This window comes from Eptesicus fuscus, chromosome 22 (assembly GCF_027574615.1).
Source record: "Eptesicus fuscus isolate TK198812 chromosome 22, DD_ASM_mEF_20220401, whole genome shotgun sequence".
In the NCBI taxonomy this organism is placed as follows: domain Eukaryota; kingdom Metazoa; phylum Chordata; class Mammalia; order Chiroptera; family Vespertilionidae; genus Eptesicus; species Eptesicus fuscus.
This window is the reverse complement of record NC_072494.1, coordinates 19,245,351-19,262,127: the sequence shown is the minus strand read 5'-3', so window position 1 is coordinate 19,262,127 and position 16,777 is coordinate 19,245,351. Positions and strand designations below refer to the sequence as shown.

Below are 16,777 nucleotides of genomic sequence, written 5' to 3'. Positions count from 1 at the left end.
TGGTGCTGGTGAAAGCAGAATGGCTCAGGGCAGTGCTGGAGTGTCAGGTCCTTAAAGTGCTAATAGTCAGATTCGTGTGACTCACATTCACTGGGCTGTGGAGCACAGGGTCTCGCTAGGTTTCCAGACACGGTAACAGCAGAGTAGAAAGGGAAAACAATCCCAGTGTGAAGAAGCAAAAGGCACCCATCCTCCTGAAATGTGGGGAGAGAGGAGGCTAGGAGGAGAAAGAAATGTTGGGGTTACAGAGATGTTTGTAGTGCTTCTTGACAGGTATTGAGGATGGGGCAATCTTTGTTACGTGGAACTGCCCATGGCATTGCCTGAAACCTGCTCACTAATTGTCACTACAGCCCCCAGTTATTGTGACTTTAGAAAATTTCCCTCTCTAGTTCTCAAATGCCACCCGGGCTGGGGGCAGGGGCCACAAAGGGACTGCAGGTTGGTGAGGATCCTGGACAAGGTTTGCTTGGCCCTGACGTAGTTTGTGAAATATTTGAATTTGGATGGATAGTCAGGTATCTTTTGGGTGGACATTCACTTTCCAGCTTGTCACGGGCTTTTCACAGAATTCTCCCAGACTGGCTCCTGGGGGGCTGTCCTTGGATGAACAAACCTCAGGCTGCAGAGGGTGAGGGAAATCTCCAAAGAGTCTCTCTTGTCAGCCTTTCATGGGAAACTCCCATCTGCTGAAGATCAAGGCCTCCACTCAAAAAATGAGCAAACCAAAGTGGGTAGACCCAAATACCATCAACAAAAGAAACAAAAGTTATAGTTCAACTATTTTTTTTCTTCTCATTTTCTTTTCTTTTAGAGTTCCATGTACTCGTGGACTTTGTCATTCACATTTTGGGGAGCATAATAGTTGGATATTGGAGTGCAAGAATCATTCAATTCATTCTGACCGACCTATTTAGCAACACGCTGACTAGCATCATTCTTTGCATTTCAATGGTGTACATGACTTTCTACATTGGTAAGGCAGAACCAAAGACAAAAAGTGCTGTCCTCAGTGTGAACTTCTCTATTTTTCCTTGACCTTGAATCCAGTTGCCTTTTCCCAGTCGCTTCCCCCTTGTTATGGCCCTTCTGTGCATCTTGTCATCTTATCTTCCTGCCACCTCCAGCTCTTCCCTGGTCTCTCTTAATATCCCCTTAATTTCAACTCCACGTCCCTTCCCCCCACATTCTCTGTGTAGTGACTCTCTTATTCTTTCTGAGCTCCACCGCTGGACCTTACATCTAGTCATCGGCAGTCCCTGCAGTAGAATCAGCTCTGCGTGATTCCTGCTCTGACCCTCAGCAGCCCACCCCTCAGAGGAGGACATGGGGGAGATGCTCAGGTCTTTAATTCCACAAGCGCCAGACGGAGGGGACTGTAGAAACGGCAGCCCTCGCCTGAAGCGAGAGGGCAGGAAAGGAGGAGGAGGAATCAGGCACGTGCGTGTCTGACAGGGAAGCAGGAGAGGGGAGTGATCGCATGGGCACACCTCCCACCATCACCTGCCAGTCTAGTCCCGTGAGAGTGGGAGAGTTTATACCGGCCTCACTCAGGCCACCAGTCCCGGAGAGCCACAGCAACTATGGTGACCCAGGCAAATCCGGCTGCCCTCACACACGTCACACAGTGGGACAGACTCTATGCACAAAAGGCCTCGGGATTAGGAGGATAATTAGTATTGTGTTACCTAAACATGACTTCCTCTACACAGAACAAGTGCCCCTGGGTGTTGCTCACTGTCCTGAATCAGTCAGTAAAACTTAGAGAAAACATTCATTGAAGGGTCATTTCCTTCAACTTTCTTCATATTTTCCCTCCCCTGTGAATCTTTTATGGATGCCTTAAATGTCTGAAGAAAGTGTTTTTAATTTAATATATCCATTTTTCCACTAGACCAGGAGTTCTTTGAGGTGGAGGCTGTCTCTCATTCCTCTTTATTCATTCTCTTTTCTATGTTCCCGCAGCCAAGCCCAGTGCTTGCCATATGTCCATTAGTAATTTAACACATGTTGGTTGAATACACAAATATTAGTCTGTGAAGAGCTTTGGAGTTTGGCAGATTGGCGTTCGAATCCCAGCTTCACAATTTATTAGCTCGTGACTTTGGAATTTTTCTTAACCTCTCTAAACTTGAGTTAATACCCTCATCTATAAAAGTGATACAGTCACACTACCTTTATAGGCGTATTGCAGGCAGGAATGCGATCATGTGTGCCATGTGGCTCGCTCATGCTGGTGCGTTGGAGATAGCTCTGGCCTGTTTGAGAGCTGAGTGCTGCACCTCAGCCTTTAAAATATATTTAATAAATGTACATACACACTAATGTAGGCATTCATGCCATGTATATTCCTATAGCAATGGGATTATACTAAATACGATGACATCAGTTTTAAGATAAAGTTGTTCAGTGGTTCCCTCATTGCAGATGTTGTCTCTAAGCAGTGACTGTTACTGAAAAAGACTATGTTGAGTTTTAAAATCTAGAAATACTAATTATAGGAAATTGGAAATAAGAATTTGAGAGACATTTTTCCCTATCATCACAGTTCCCAGCACAACTGGTTTTACTGCTGTTGTTACTTATATTAAATTCCGTTTAAAAGTATGTAAAAAGAAATCCAAAGCAGATTTAAGGGATGAGATAAACCAAAGGAAAAATAAAATCCTGTTCAAATTAGTAAATGGTGTTGATTTACTAAGTAGTACAGCCAGACTGTAAAAACAGATAGCATAATAACAACAATGATGATCGTTTATTCATTCTCTTAAAAGTGCGCCGAGCACTTTTCACATTAGCTAATTTAATCCTCACGGCAGGTCTATGGAGTATGGTTCTCTTACAGATGCAGGATGGAGAAAGTGGGGCGGTCACCTTCCCAGAGCAACCAGCTCTGCCCTGCTCCAAAGCGCTTCCTTTTCTTCCTTTCTGCCTGATGTCTCTGTAAGGTTCCAGTTGAAGGCTCTGCAGCCTAGAACTGCTGTCATTTATGGTATTCAAACGGCCTTCGTGGTTGCTTTTCTTCTCTAGACTATCCTTACACAACTGTTTACAGAGCCCAAGGAATGGCAGTTACAGGGGAGTCTGTATCATGCAAAAGAACAGCAGGCTTCAGGACCTGCAGTCACTTGGACCACAACCCCTAGGCCACCCGTTTCTATTAGCCATATCCTCAACGACCATCTACAGCAGGGGTTGGCACTACAGCTCGTAGACCAAATATTCCTATTTTTGCACAGCCCATGAGTCAAGAATAGTTTTTACATTTTACAATGGTTTAAAAAAAACTCAAAAGAAAAATATATTGTGGCATGCAAATATTATTTGAAATTCAAGTTCCTGTGTCATTATTTATTGGACACTTACTCATTTACAAGTTCCCTGTGGCAGTTTATGTACTACAACAGCTGAGTTGAGTAGTTTCAACAGGGACCACGTGACCCGCCAAGACTGCTTATCATCTGGTCCTTTACAGAAGGGATTTGCTGACCCTTGAGCTACAGGATTAGGCCAATCCCTTGAAGCAACTTTCCAAGAACTATTACTCTTATGTTCCCCACCAATCCTTTACTCGAGATAAAGTACCTCAGTGTGAAGATCTGAATGCAACTAATTTTATTCATTTTTTTTCTCCCTAGTGGAATTTTTAAAATTGTCAGGTATGGTCGCTTTAATCACTGTAGGACTGAATTTAGATTCCTTAAGCTTTAAACCGAGGATGGAGTTAATAATAACTAAGTAAGTCTCCTATTGTATGCTTGGTATACATCTCATAGAAATTTAGAGCTTAAGTGGTCCTGCACTTCCTGGATACTAGTAAAACTCCCTTTTCATAACGTTTTTTTTTTGCTTTTTCATAAAAAAAAAAAAAAATCCTCACCAGAGGATATGTTCGCGTGATTTTTAGAAAGAGATGAAGAGAGAGCGAGAGTGAGCGAGCGAGCGAGAGAGAGAGAGAGAGAGAGAGAGAGAGAAACATTGATGTGAGAGAGAAACATCTATCGGTTGTCTCCCCTATGTGCCCCAACTGTTGATTGAACCCTCATCCGGGGCATGTGCCCTGATCCAGAATCGAACCGTGACCTCCTGATTCATAGGTTGATGCTCAACCACTAAGCCATGCCAGGTGGGCAAGATTTATTTCTTTAATGTAAAGACTATCCATTGTTCTGAAATTATAGCCTTCCTACTTTTTTTGGTATTTAAAATGTTCTTTCTTTTATGAAAGTCCTGTGATAGAAGATTGTACTTTTTTAATAGCTCTAGTTGGCAAACATTTTTAAATTGGCTTTTAAAGTTCAGAAGTTTGGGAATAACTAATTCATAAAACATATACTTTTTGTTTTGGACAGTTTCTGAGTTCAGTTGTGCTGTCTGTCAGCATCATTATAAATTATTCTTTTTATTTAATTGTTTATTCTTTTACCTATTCAACCAATCATCGTTTAATGTCTGCTATGAGCTGAACGTTGTATCTTAGGTTTGGGCTATGAAAATAAGTCCCTCTCAGAAGACACTCATTGGTAAGTGGTGGGTGTGTTGATGTAAGAAACTAATAAGTGAAAATAATTAGATGTTTATTGGGATCCTACTATATATAAGGTATATATATTTTAAGGTCCTGTAGAGACATTTTAAAAAGTATTCTACACAGTTATTCCTTCATTTCTAAATTTTCAGAAAATTAAGCATTGGGATTTGCAGTCCCACTCATACCCTTCCTTTCTAGTTCTTTTAAAAAATATACATTTTTTTATTTCAGAGAGGAAGGAAGAGGGAGAGCGATAGAAACATCAATGCTGAGAGAGACACATTGATTGGTTGCCTTCTGTATGCACCCCAACCAGGGCCGGTATCAAGCCTGCAACCTAGGTAGTTAGATGGGTCTCACCCAGTCAGCTGAAGGGGAAAGTCCCAACAGAGGGTCCAAGAGGAGATGAGATTTGAGATCTGCCTTAGAGGTCAGACCTGGCCCTGACCCCAGGCGTGTCACCACATGGACACAGCCCAGTCCCAGGCCCTAACTTCTGTGCTCTGGTCTACTCAGTAAGAGTCTTTGAAGGTGGGTGGGGCCCGCATGTAAATTTTTGGGAAGCAATCTGGGTGATCCTTAATGCTCTTCTCTGCTTACAAATGGTGTAGGTAATGGGCACTGACTGGAGGGATTCAGAGGAGGATCACCTCCAGAGACAGTGCTTAGCATGGTTTTGTGAAGAACACAGAAGTAGAGTTAGCCGTGCAGGATGTTAGGAATTCAGTAGGAGCAGACAGGAGAGACTCCTTGCAGATCGAAAAGGAAGAAGTTATGCACTGGCCATCGAGGTGGATCCAGTCAGCTTTCACAAAGTCAAGGTGACCCAGGTGTAGCTGTGGCAGGCTCACAGTTGATATGCTGCCAGCTGATCTCAGCAAAACTGCCACATCACTAACCTGAGGGTGCAGGGTAGGGGGTAGGTATCCTTATTTTCCTGCCTTGTTTTTATTATTTTGCCGAGAGGCCCACAGGTGTTGGTGTGATGAGGGCCATGGGGAATATGGAACTGGGTGTATTCTAGTTCCCACAGAATACTTTGGAATGCTGATTGTGACAGTGAGCGAGGCAAGGACCTCTTCTAAGGCAAGCATGGCAGATACATGATACATGCTTCTTTGTGAAAAGGAAACTATTAAAAAAAACCACATTACTTAAACATGATTTCCTTTCCATTCATCCTAGGTTCTTAGTCATGTTTTCATCTGTGTTCCAACAATTAATATACACTTTCTTTGGCATTTTAATTGGATGTGGAGAAAACAACTACTTTAAATTTCACACACTAGCTTTCATGTTGGTCTTATATATAACAGTGAATTTTGTAAGGTAAGAATTATATTTTAAAGTTCACTTCCTGGTCTTAGGTTCCCAAGCTCATAATTACAGTTGGGAAGCAGTGGGTTCCAGCACAAAAAAAGCTCTGGCTGTGCAGTCAGGAAGCCTATATTGTTGTCAAGGTCCTGGCCATAGCTGGCTGTGCCATGAGGGATGTGGGTGTCTATTTACTGGTCAAGATTTCACCTGTAATATGAGAAGGGGCAGGGCAGAACAGCAGCATCCACATAACCCAGGAGCTTGATAGAAATGCAAATGGATGGGCCCATCCCAATTTATTGAGTTGAACTTCTGAAGATGAGATTCAGGAAACTGTTTCAACATGCTTGTTCAAGTTTGAGCATCACTGGATCAGATTAATGGCTCCTAACATTATTGTTGACTTTCATCATCACTAATTATCATCCTAGCTATGATAAAGCCATTTATTAAGCAGTTACCATGTACATTAGGACACTCATTTGAATACAATCCAATGAGGTACGTGTTATTTCATCATTTCACAGATGACACAGAGAGGTTAAAAACTTGCTTAGCGTCACCCAACTTGTAAAGGCAGAGTTGGGATTTAAACTTGACCCCCAACAAGCATGCTTTTTCTAGACTGCCATGGCCTACTCGTGGTAGTCCTGTCTACCATAAGAATTTATGACAGTGTCTTTGAAACATCGTTATTTCCATTCAGGATAGGCCTGGCCAAGGGTGCTCACTTTACAGGATGTCCTCTTGGAATGTGGCTTCTTCATGCCACTCAGATAGTCACTGTCACTCAGAAGGTAGTGGATACAGCTCACCTTTCTCTCCACCACAGGAGCTCAAGTGCAAGTTGAGAGTGGTCAGAGAGTTGAGGAAAGACACATGGCCTTTTGCACACTGTTTGTCTCAGCTACATACCCGTGATCTCATTTCGTCTTCCTTACACTAGGAGATATGAATCATTATCTCTATTTTATAGATGAAGACACTAGCTAAAGAAAGGCAAAGTACCTTGTCCAAGGTCGATGTTTAGTATCAGAGATACCATGGGAACTTAACGGTTCCAACTTACAAGAAAGCCTTTAATGGAGAGAGTCATCGGAAGGGGGCCTCAGTATATGGGTGGGCTTTCCATAAGAGACTTGTTGAGAAGCACATTTCAGAGAGAATGAGTCAAACTAAGGCCAAGACATAATAATCATTGCTAACGCACTGAGCGCTGGCCACATTCAAGACGTCATTCTAAGCGCTATGAATGCTGTCTGTCTCATTTAATTGATCCTTCAGAACAATCCTTTGAGGCAACTACAATTATCATCACCATCATCTCCATTTTACAGAAGGAGAAACTGAGGCCCGGAGAGGTTAACAACACGCTGAAGTTTATGTAGTTAGTGAAAGAAGCCTAAATTCGAGCCCAGGTAGACCTACTCCAGAGCCTTTGTTATGCTGCCTCTCTTCGTCTGTTATCAGGACATAGCACACGTTGTTCTATTTAGTCTGGACTCACTGGGATTTTAGAGAAAGATTATTTAGTAAGACTGGGAAGAATTACCTCGCAGCCCTAACCGGTTTGGCTCAGTGGATAGAGCGTCGACTTGCGGACTGAAGGGTCCCAGGTTCGATTCCGGTCAAGGACATGTACCTTGGTTGCGGGCACGTGCAGGAGGCAGCTGATCGATGTTTCTCTCTCATCGATGTTTCTAACTCTCTATCCCTCTCCCTTCCTCTCTGTAAAAAATCAATAAAATATATATATTTTTTAAAAATGTGTTTTCTCTCCCCAGATTGTTTACTATTGTGTTAGTGAGCCCTATTCTGATGCGTGCAAGTTATGAATATAATTGGAGATGGGGAGTTGTGATAGCATGGTCTGGTATCAAAGGTGTTTTTAACTTGCTCTTGGCTCCTGATATTTATAATCTGGCTGAACACAAAGTGGAGTCACCAGAATTGGTAAGAAAACCATGTCTCATGATTATGCATATTTATTCATTTTGTAGCACTTGTCATTGTACCCAGTAACACAGTTGACCCTCTTAAAAATGAGATTGGAAAAATGCATTATTTTAAGTAGAAAGGAGCCTGCAGAGGAAGCTTGACTGATGTTGGCAATGTGAAAGGGACGAACAGTCAAATACAGATTATGGGCATGGGAGACAGATGGACTCGGGATCGAATCCTGGCCCGCCATTCACAGACTGAGTGACCTGGGGCAAGTTCCCTAAACTCGTGGAGCCTCCATTTCCAATTGAGGATGTTTAGTAAAAGCTCAATAAATGTTATTGGGCCTATAAATGCTATTGTTTAATAGCTGTCAGAAAGCATAAAAAAATACCCTGTCTAGAGCAGTCCAATCCCTACAGCCATTAGAGCAAAACCTGAAATGTTACTTAAATATAAACTAGGGGAAGAGAGATTTAAAAAATGTTTTAATTAAGAATCTAATTACATTTATGTCTTTATGGCTGATTTTTAAAAGTTAATTTCTTAAAAAATTTTTGGCTGAAGAGCACATTATGTGTATTGACAAACAAAACTTGGTTTCCTTTTCACTCTCTCTCAAAGCCCTTCCCCGAGGGGCTGGCCAATGGGCAACCTGGTGGTGGCAGCATCTGTGCGGAGATCCAAAGATCCTAGTGCATCTGCTGACCACGTGAGGGCACCTCGTCATTTGTGACAGTACTGAGGTTCGCACTGCAGATCTGTGGGAATGGTCTGGGAATTAATTTGGAGTTCAAACTAGCCTGTGGTTTTGCCAAGACTTTGATCCCTTCCACCATCCAAAGGAAAAGTATAATAACCAATATCTGAAATCCTTCAGTTTTCTTTTGTGCAAAAAATTGGCCTCAGAGCAAGTCAATGACATGTTAACTCACATTTGATTATCATTTCACAGTGTTTCCCAAATCTGTCTGATGTTAAGAATCCCTTTTGCAGCCCCGCCCCCGCCCCTCCCCCCCCCCCCCCCCCCAGACCTACAGAATAGAGTCTGCATGGAAGAAGGGGAGTTGGTGTCTATAACCAGCATTCCAGGCGCTCTGTTGTTACCAGTCAAGCTTGGGAAATGCTACCTGAAGGACATATTGCTATTAACTCCATTTTTCAGTGAAGGACACTGAGGCTCAGAGTGCTTAACTGGCCCCAAAGTACATGGGGAAAATAGCAGAGCCAAGAACTCCAAATGTGGTTGTGTTTCTGCTCCTGAATGGCCCCTCTCCAGACCCTGGCACAGCTCCTGCCTCCTGCAGAGCCTCCTGTCCAGTTGCAGGAAATGCTGGTGGTAGGCACACTTCCCTGTCCCGCCTGTGGTCCCCACTGCCTGCTGTTGCTGGGGTCTCTCCCCCACCCGTTCTGTGCTGGTTTCGTGGCTGCTGCCTCCCAGGGTTCTTCTCTCTCCCAGAAACTACGAAATCTTTGTTTTCTCCTTCAGATTGAAAACTGATTTCTGCCCTAGTATATTGTACTCATGCAGTGCTCACAAAAGAACCTTTGGCCTCAATTTACTTATCAGAGGCAGGATTAAAAAATGTGGATTAAGATAGAATTTTGTTGGTGGTTAACTGAACAATGTTTCCCTTTGAAGAACTTACTGATGTTTTGGCTCTAACTATTTGTGTGTTTTGTTTGTTTGTTTTTTAGTTTATATTTTATGTACAAGTACTATCATTAATGACTATGGGAATAAATTCATACATGATGATTCATTTAGCCAGGACATTAGGTAACGTATATCTATATTTCATTAACTAATTGGGGGAAATAATGTAAACAGATTATTGTTGGGGGTTGTAGGGACAGGTTTTTGTTATTGTTGTTGTTGTTAATCCTTACCCGAGGATATTTTTTCACTGAGTTTTTAGAGAGAGTGGAAGGGAGGGGGAGAGACAGAGAGAGAGAAACATCGATGTGAGTGGTTGCCTCCTGCATGTGCCCCCACCAGGGCCAGGAATTGAGCCTGCAACTGAGGTACCTGCCCTTGACTGGAGGAATCGAACCCAGGATGCTTTAGTCTGTGGGCCCGATGTTCTATCCACTGAGTCAAACTGGCTAGGGCTTATAATACCAATTTCCCTGGATAAACCAAGTTAGTAAGCATACGGTTTCTTAGAAAGCATGGAACCAGTGATAGAGATCATCTTCAACATGTTCATTCATTCAAACGTATTGCTCCCCGTATGCTCATGTTTCCCCAGAGCAACTTTCCCAGATGGGGCTGTGGCGCCATCACATGGGTAGGATGTAAGTAGGCACACGAATAAATTCTTCCACTGTGGTCTCAGCCAGGGGTATTTTAAATCCAAAGCTTCTAACTATAGTCAAACGCATCTTTGTTGGGACCATAGGGGACCCCAGAGAACCGACAAGGATATGCCTCCAGACCTTTTTGAATCCCCAGAATTTCAAACACTACCGTTGACCACAGTGCCCACAGAGAAGGCATCAAGTTAAACAGAAACATTGTGAAACCACTTATGAGGCATTTCGTGTGCAATCAGGAAGAAAGAATTGTTTTACTGAGATGGACCTTCGAGCAAGAGCAAGTAGGCTCAGCTCACTAATTACATTCATGGTTTTGGTAAGTGGGCCTTGTACCTATAACTTTACATTCATACCTCAAGCAAATACAAGCTGCTACAAGTTTTGGACATGTAGATTTGCCAGCCAAGGAAACAGAGATGTTGAATTTGAGAGAGGTCTATTGCAGTGGCCTTTAAACTTTATTACGTAGAAGAATCAGTTGGGAAACTTGTTAAAATGCAAATTCCCAGGCCAGTCTGCTTCTGCTGGCGCAGAATGGAGCCCAGGAACTTGCAGTTGAAGCAGCCCTTCTCCCTCCAGAAGACACACGGAGTTCTCCACACCTGGAGAAATACCCAGCGGTGCCTTGAAACAGCGAGTCAGGTCTATAGCTAGAGGGAAGGAAAGGAAACTAATAAAACATTCTTTAGCATTTGAGTCAGATAAAGGTAAGCTATACAGCTAAAAGGAAACAAATAGTTGGGTGATTTTCTGGAAAGTTCTGGACAAAACGTTGTCTTTGCCCGAAGCTATGCAGGTGATGCCAAGCTTTCACTATGTGGCGCAATGTTCCTGCTTCCCCTCGCAGTCGCCAGTGCAATCTATAGAGCTCTTGCCTTCTCTGTTACAGGTTTGTGCGTTATTTCTCTCCCAAGACAGATGGCCATGCAAAACGCCATTAACCACATCCAGGAGATAATACAGAACACGATAACTTTATTTAAAACGGAGAAAATTTTGACAAATGTTAATTGGACCTTAGTAGAAGAAAAAACGAAGATTAAATACAGAATTTCTGTGAGTTGATGCCTGGCTTCTTTCCCTCCCCGGGTCTGCCTCTCTTGCTTTAGTTTATTATGAAAAACTTAATTCTGCTAATAAAATGTCAGAAAACTTGGGAGGGGGTATGTTTGCTAGCTTTGCTATCTTGGTGAAAAGACTTCTTTGAACTTTGTCTTGGTGATCTAACCCATTTGGCAAATATGGGAGAATTAGTGTTTTCACCAATTGGCTGATTGAATAATCATAAATGGACTTTCAAGCTGGTGCTTCCAACCAGTTCAGGAACTGAGAGATCTCTCTCCAGATTAGTATTATAAAAAGCAAAAGAGCAGTCAAGCATAGACCATTTGGGGGAAGAATTTCACTTCTAAATCTCCCCAAATAAATAGTTACTTTGCCACAATATGCAGGAGGTTATCCACATGTACATGGTCCTTCATTTGAGCAATTCCGAATGAGTATTGAAATCTCTGAGTGACTAATCATTTTCACTTATTTTAACTTTATCTATACACAGTCTAATGCTATTCAGTTTCACCACATTTCAACTGGTGTAAAAGAGCAGGAGTCCCCAACTGATGAAGTTTTAATAGAAGAAGCCAGATTGCATGTAGCCATCATACAAATGGTTAGTATTGTTCACATAATCTGCTTTTAAGTTTGTTTTTATTCTTGCAATGCTTTTAATTTTTACTTATGGTTTACAGGTGACTAGAAAAACATTTTTTTTCATCATTTGATAGTCTATTGGTTGTTAAATTTATGCTTTATTTATGAAAGTTAAAAATAAAAATTAAAAATCTCTTTAGGCTTTAAAGTTCAAGTAACAAATCTCATTCTGTTTTTAAGTCTAGTGGATTTTTATAGTTCACTTTTTGGGGGTCTGAATGATGCGTGATTTCATTTACATATTTAGTAAAGTAAATATCCTCAAATATTTGAGTTCCTTTTATAGAAAATTCTCTCAAGTAATCATTTAATTCTTATAAATCTAATAAGTTAAAATAAATCTAGTGAATAAAAAATTCTCTTAAAATATTTCTAACTTAATATTTAAATGTTCTACTATAAACATAGGAAGATTACTAGGTAAAATCAAGTTAAATCAACTTACCAAATTACACATTTTAAATTGGGGCTACATTCTAAATAAGACAAATGTTACTCAATACTACAAGTATTTAAAATACTCATTATTTACAGAGTCTTTTTTTACTTTTATTTTAAAACGTATTATTATGAAAAATTTCTAACATATACAAAAGTAGGTATGATAGTGTCATGAACCCCCATGTACCCATCTTTAAAAACCCATCCACACAGGACCAACCCTACCCCATTCCCACCTTCATTCACTCCCCCACCTTCCACAGTATTTTGATATCATATCATTTCATCTGTAAATATTTTAGTATGTATCTCTAAATTTTAAAATCTTTTTAAAAAGTATAGTAAAAAATAATATATTGACCTAAAATTAGTAATATCTTAATAGCATCAAATATCAAGTCAATGATCAAATTTCCAATTGTCTGATAAATGTGACCAATGTGTATTTTTAGTTTATATTTTTAAATTGGATTCCAATAAAGTTCACACACTGCAAGTAATGGATATGTCCTTCTCAGAGTTGGGAAGTCTCTTATCCAGTGACTTCCTCTCATTGAATTTGGGCTGCTCTTGTCACATTGAATTTGGGCTGCTCTTGTTTTGATTAATAAAATGCGGGAAAAATGATTTGGGGAATGTTCTAAAGCCTAGGCCTTGGGAATATTTGCAGCTTCTACAATGAATACATTATGAACAATGAGTAGAAGCAATGGGTACATTTATAAGGCAAGAGTACATGATCAGCATATGAGGAAGTTTAGTGAGGAAGGAAGTAGTCCCAGGAGGTAACTTTAACCTCCAAGTTTAATATATCCATGGCAACTAAAAGGTAGGACTTCTCTCTTGACATTTTTTGGGGGTGAGGAGTGACATAAGAATACAGTCTAGTATATCTATTTTTTAGGTAAGCCTCAGGGTAGTCACACAGAAAAAAATGTAGAGTACATAAAGAGAAAGGAATGGAAGAAAACCACTACAAAAATCAATAACAAAGGGAGACAGCTTGAGAAGACAAAAGGGCTGGGCAGGAGGCTCAGTTGGTTGGAGTGTCCTCCGTAAACCGAAAGGGTTGCAGATTTGATTCCCGGGTGGGGCACATCCTACATTGCAGGTTCAATTCCTGGTCAGAGCACATACAGGAGGCAGCCAATGGATGTTTTTCTCTCTCTCCCTAAAGTTAATAAACATGTCCTCGGTAAGGATTAAGAAAAAGAAAAAAGAGAAGATAAATTTTATAATTATCTATCAATAATAACCTTACATGTAAAAGACAGAGTGGCTGAATGGATTTAAAAACAAAACAAAAAATAATATCCAACTATGTGCTGCTTTTAAGAGACTCTTTAAGCTTTAAATGCACACATAGGCTGAAAGTGAAGGATTGGAAAAAGATAATTCATGTAATGGTAACCAAAAGGGAGCAGGAGTGGCTATGCGTACATCAGACTTTAAGTCAAAATTGGTCACAAGAGAAAAAGAAGGTCACTACCATGGGAAGATGTTGGTCAAAGTGGAAACGTCCCATTATAAAATGAGTAAGTTCTGGGGAGCCTAATGTACAGTATAGTGACTACAGTTAAAAAATACTGCATCATAGCCCTAGCCGGTTTGGCTCAATGGATAGAGCGTCAGTCTGCGGACTGAAAGGACCCAGGTTCGATTCCGGCCAAGGGCACATGCCTGGGTTGCGGGCTTGATCTCCAGTAGGGGGCATGCAAGAGGCAGCCAATCAATGATTCTCTCTCATCATTGATGTTTCTATCCCTCTCTCCCTCTCCTTTCCTCTCTAAAAAAATCAATAAAACATATTTAAAAAAAATACTGCATCATATACTTGAAAGGTGCCAAGAGAGTGGATCTTACATATTCTCACTACACACAAAAAGTTGTGATTAAGTGAGGTGATAAATGTGTTCTAATCTTATTGTGGTAATTACCTTGTAATATATATGTGTTTCAAATCATCATGTACATTTAAAACTTACATAATAGTATATGTCACTTATATCTCAATAAGCCTGGGGAAAAAAAGTTTTTAAAAAAGGACAGTTTACTTTTATCTATTGGTAGTTCTTTGTGGGGTAGTTACCCTTGTATCATCTATGCTGCTGTAGAAAGATGATGCTACTAATCCTGTTTGTATTACTAAAGTAAACTCTTCGAACAGTACAAATTTTGAGTTTCCTGAAGCTAGGAACCTTTGTACCTTTTAAAACATCCCGAACAGCACTTTGCAAAAACAGAATATTTAGTAAATACTTAAATTGAATAAAAAGTATTTCCTGCTATAGCATTTTTTGGTAAAAGAATACTTTCATTGTAATGAGTTCAATAATAATAGTGAGGGCTATATAAAGATTAAGCAGAATTCACTGCACTTATGTTTTGATCCTTTGTAATTTTTATTTAAAATTGTATGTTTAGAGTAGCTTTGAAAAACAATGTCAGGATGGAATCCTTGATACAGAGGCAGCTCGAATATTAATTGGTGCAACCAAAAGCTATTGTCCCATCCAAGGAAAGTAAGTATAGTATTTATTTAACTGATATTTCTAAAATTGAATGGATTTGTGATAAGGAATGAATGAACTGAGAGTTAAATGTCCTGATTGATCAATCTAATTATCTCATCCATCTACCTGTCCATCCATCCATCCATCCATCCATCCATCCATCCATCCATGTGTCTATTTCCTGTTTGAGTTGTTTACAGTTCCCTCTCTGAAGATTGGTGACATTAGGAGATTTGGAAGGAAGATCTGACTACAATGTAATTAAATTACAGACTAGGAGAGTCACGAAAGAGCACCCAGATAGTTTCAATTACTATTATAATTATTTTGTCTTTATATCAAATTCACTAAATTGCTGGCTAGGAGAGGGAGGGAAGCCTGGAGCCTGCTATTAGACACTCCAGGAGTTGGAGCAGACTCTGGAGGAATTGACCCAGCTGATAGATGCAATTAAACCTGGTGGGAAAGGCTCAGAATCTCAGAGATACATTGATCCTGGTCACCGTACTGGCAAACAGGAGCTAATGGATGGTTCAAGACATAGCTGCAGGGCAACAATGATAGGGGATTCCATCTGGGTGACAGCTGTCAGTCTAGCAGCCTGGTAATCTAACTGGGAGATCTGGAGTCAGTTCCTAGATAAAGTTTGGGAAAGCTAGGGCCTGCAGGACCTGTAGAGGTTTGGGCTAGCAAGGCATGACAAAGGGAAGCTTGATTCCGAACCCCAAAGAATTGGTCTGGAGAAGTCTTAATTATGTTGTACTCAGGTCAGGAATGGTTCCAGGAACAGACATAGCATGAGTCTGATGCTAAGTATGTTCCTGTCCCATGACCATGAGTGGTCGGTGGATGGATACAGAGGCTCGGCCCTCAGCATGCTTAATAAACCCACATTACATGGAGTATAACTTTTCCTTTTAGATTACCCCAAGGCAGTGGTCGGCAAACTCATTAGTCAACAGAGCGGCAAACCGCGGCTCGTGAGCTGCATGTGGCTCTCGAGCTGCAGTTTGCTGACTACTGCCCCAAGGACAGCTAGCGCTTACTGTTTCTTTTAACATATGCATATGTTTCTCTCTTAGATTCATGAGTATTTATGATGTTTCAACTTATGTAAAAGCTAGAAGTTGGCTTATAAAGTTTAAAAAAATTTTAACTATCTTGGAATATCATAAAGATACGACACTTTTTATTCCATATGGGTAAGTATTGTGAACCGTTCATAGCAATATACTTGACAATCTGACCTTTTTACATCATCAGAATACATTACTTTGGTTTTTCTTATTTAAAAAACACACTGACATTATGGTCAACTGCTACTGGCTGAGTGGCGACCAAGCAGAGTGCTTGCTTGCCTTTCGCCATTGTGTTTCAGCAGATCCTGACTTCTCCAGGAGAGAGGGGCAGGAAGAAGCAGAGGATGGTCAGGTTTGGCTTCTTCAAGTTTTATCTGCCATGTCTTAGAGTCATACTTCATACCGAGTTTGCTCACATATTCTTCTGGTATTTTCCTGGGCTTAACACCAAGCTGGGGTGAGAAATACCAGACATGTGGACTAAAGCTCTCTACTTAATTTCATCTGTGCCGTAGGGTGGCTCTCTTGATGTCTGTAATTAGGAAAAACACCACATGGCACTAATCATCCTATAACCAACTTTCCAAAGTATCACAAGATACAGATTTTACTTAACTTGGGTAGACTCTTACATAAGTTGTGAACTGGTAGATTTGTCAGAGCAGGAAGACAAGGTTTTTCTACTAATAGACAATGTCAAAACAAGAAGATACTGGGAACACTGACACTACTAAATTTTGTTTGTTTGTTAATCTCACCTGAGGATATTTTTTTCTCATTGATTTTTTAGAGAGAGTGGAAGGGCGGGGGGAGAGAGAGAGACACGAGAGGAGGGGAGACTGGTTGCCTCCCAAAAGCTGGAAACAAACCTGCAACCCAGGCATGTGCCCTTGACGGGGAATTGAACCTGCGACCCTGCAGTGCAC

General features: G+C 40.8%; 1 protein-coding gene across 1 annotated transcript in view; it reads left to right on the top strand.

Moving 5' to 3' along the window:
* Nucleotides 1-16,777, top strand: part of SLC9C2 (solute carrier family 9 member C2 (putative)) — a gene marked incomplete at its 5' end in the record, with an annotated part of 49,115 nt that overhangs the window by 10,581 nt on the left and 21,757 nt on the right. Inside the window, 9 exons of the mRNA XM_054712258.1 lie at nt 815-976; nt 3,639-3,738; nt 5,717-5,860; nt 7,633-7,801; nt 9,488-9,569; nt 10,998-11,164; nt 11,667-11,777; nt 14,684-14,781; nt 15,855-15,974. Of these exons, the coding sequence (XP_054568233.1) occupies nt 815-976; nt 3,639-3,738; nt 5,717-5,860; nt 7,633-7,801; nt 9,488-9,569; nt 10,998-11,164; nt 11,667-11,777; nt 14,684-14,781; nt 15,855-15,974 (1,153 nt within the window). The remainder of the gene's footprint in view (nt 1-814; nt 977-3,638; nt 3,739-5,716; nt 5,861-7,632; nt 7,802-9,487; nt 9,570-10,997; nt 11,165-11,666; nt 11,778-14,683; nt 14,782-15,854; nt 15,975-16,777) is intronic.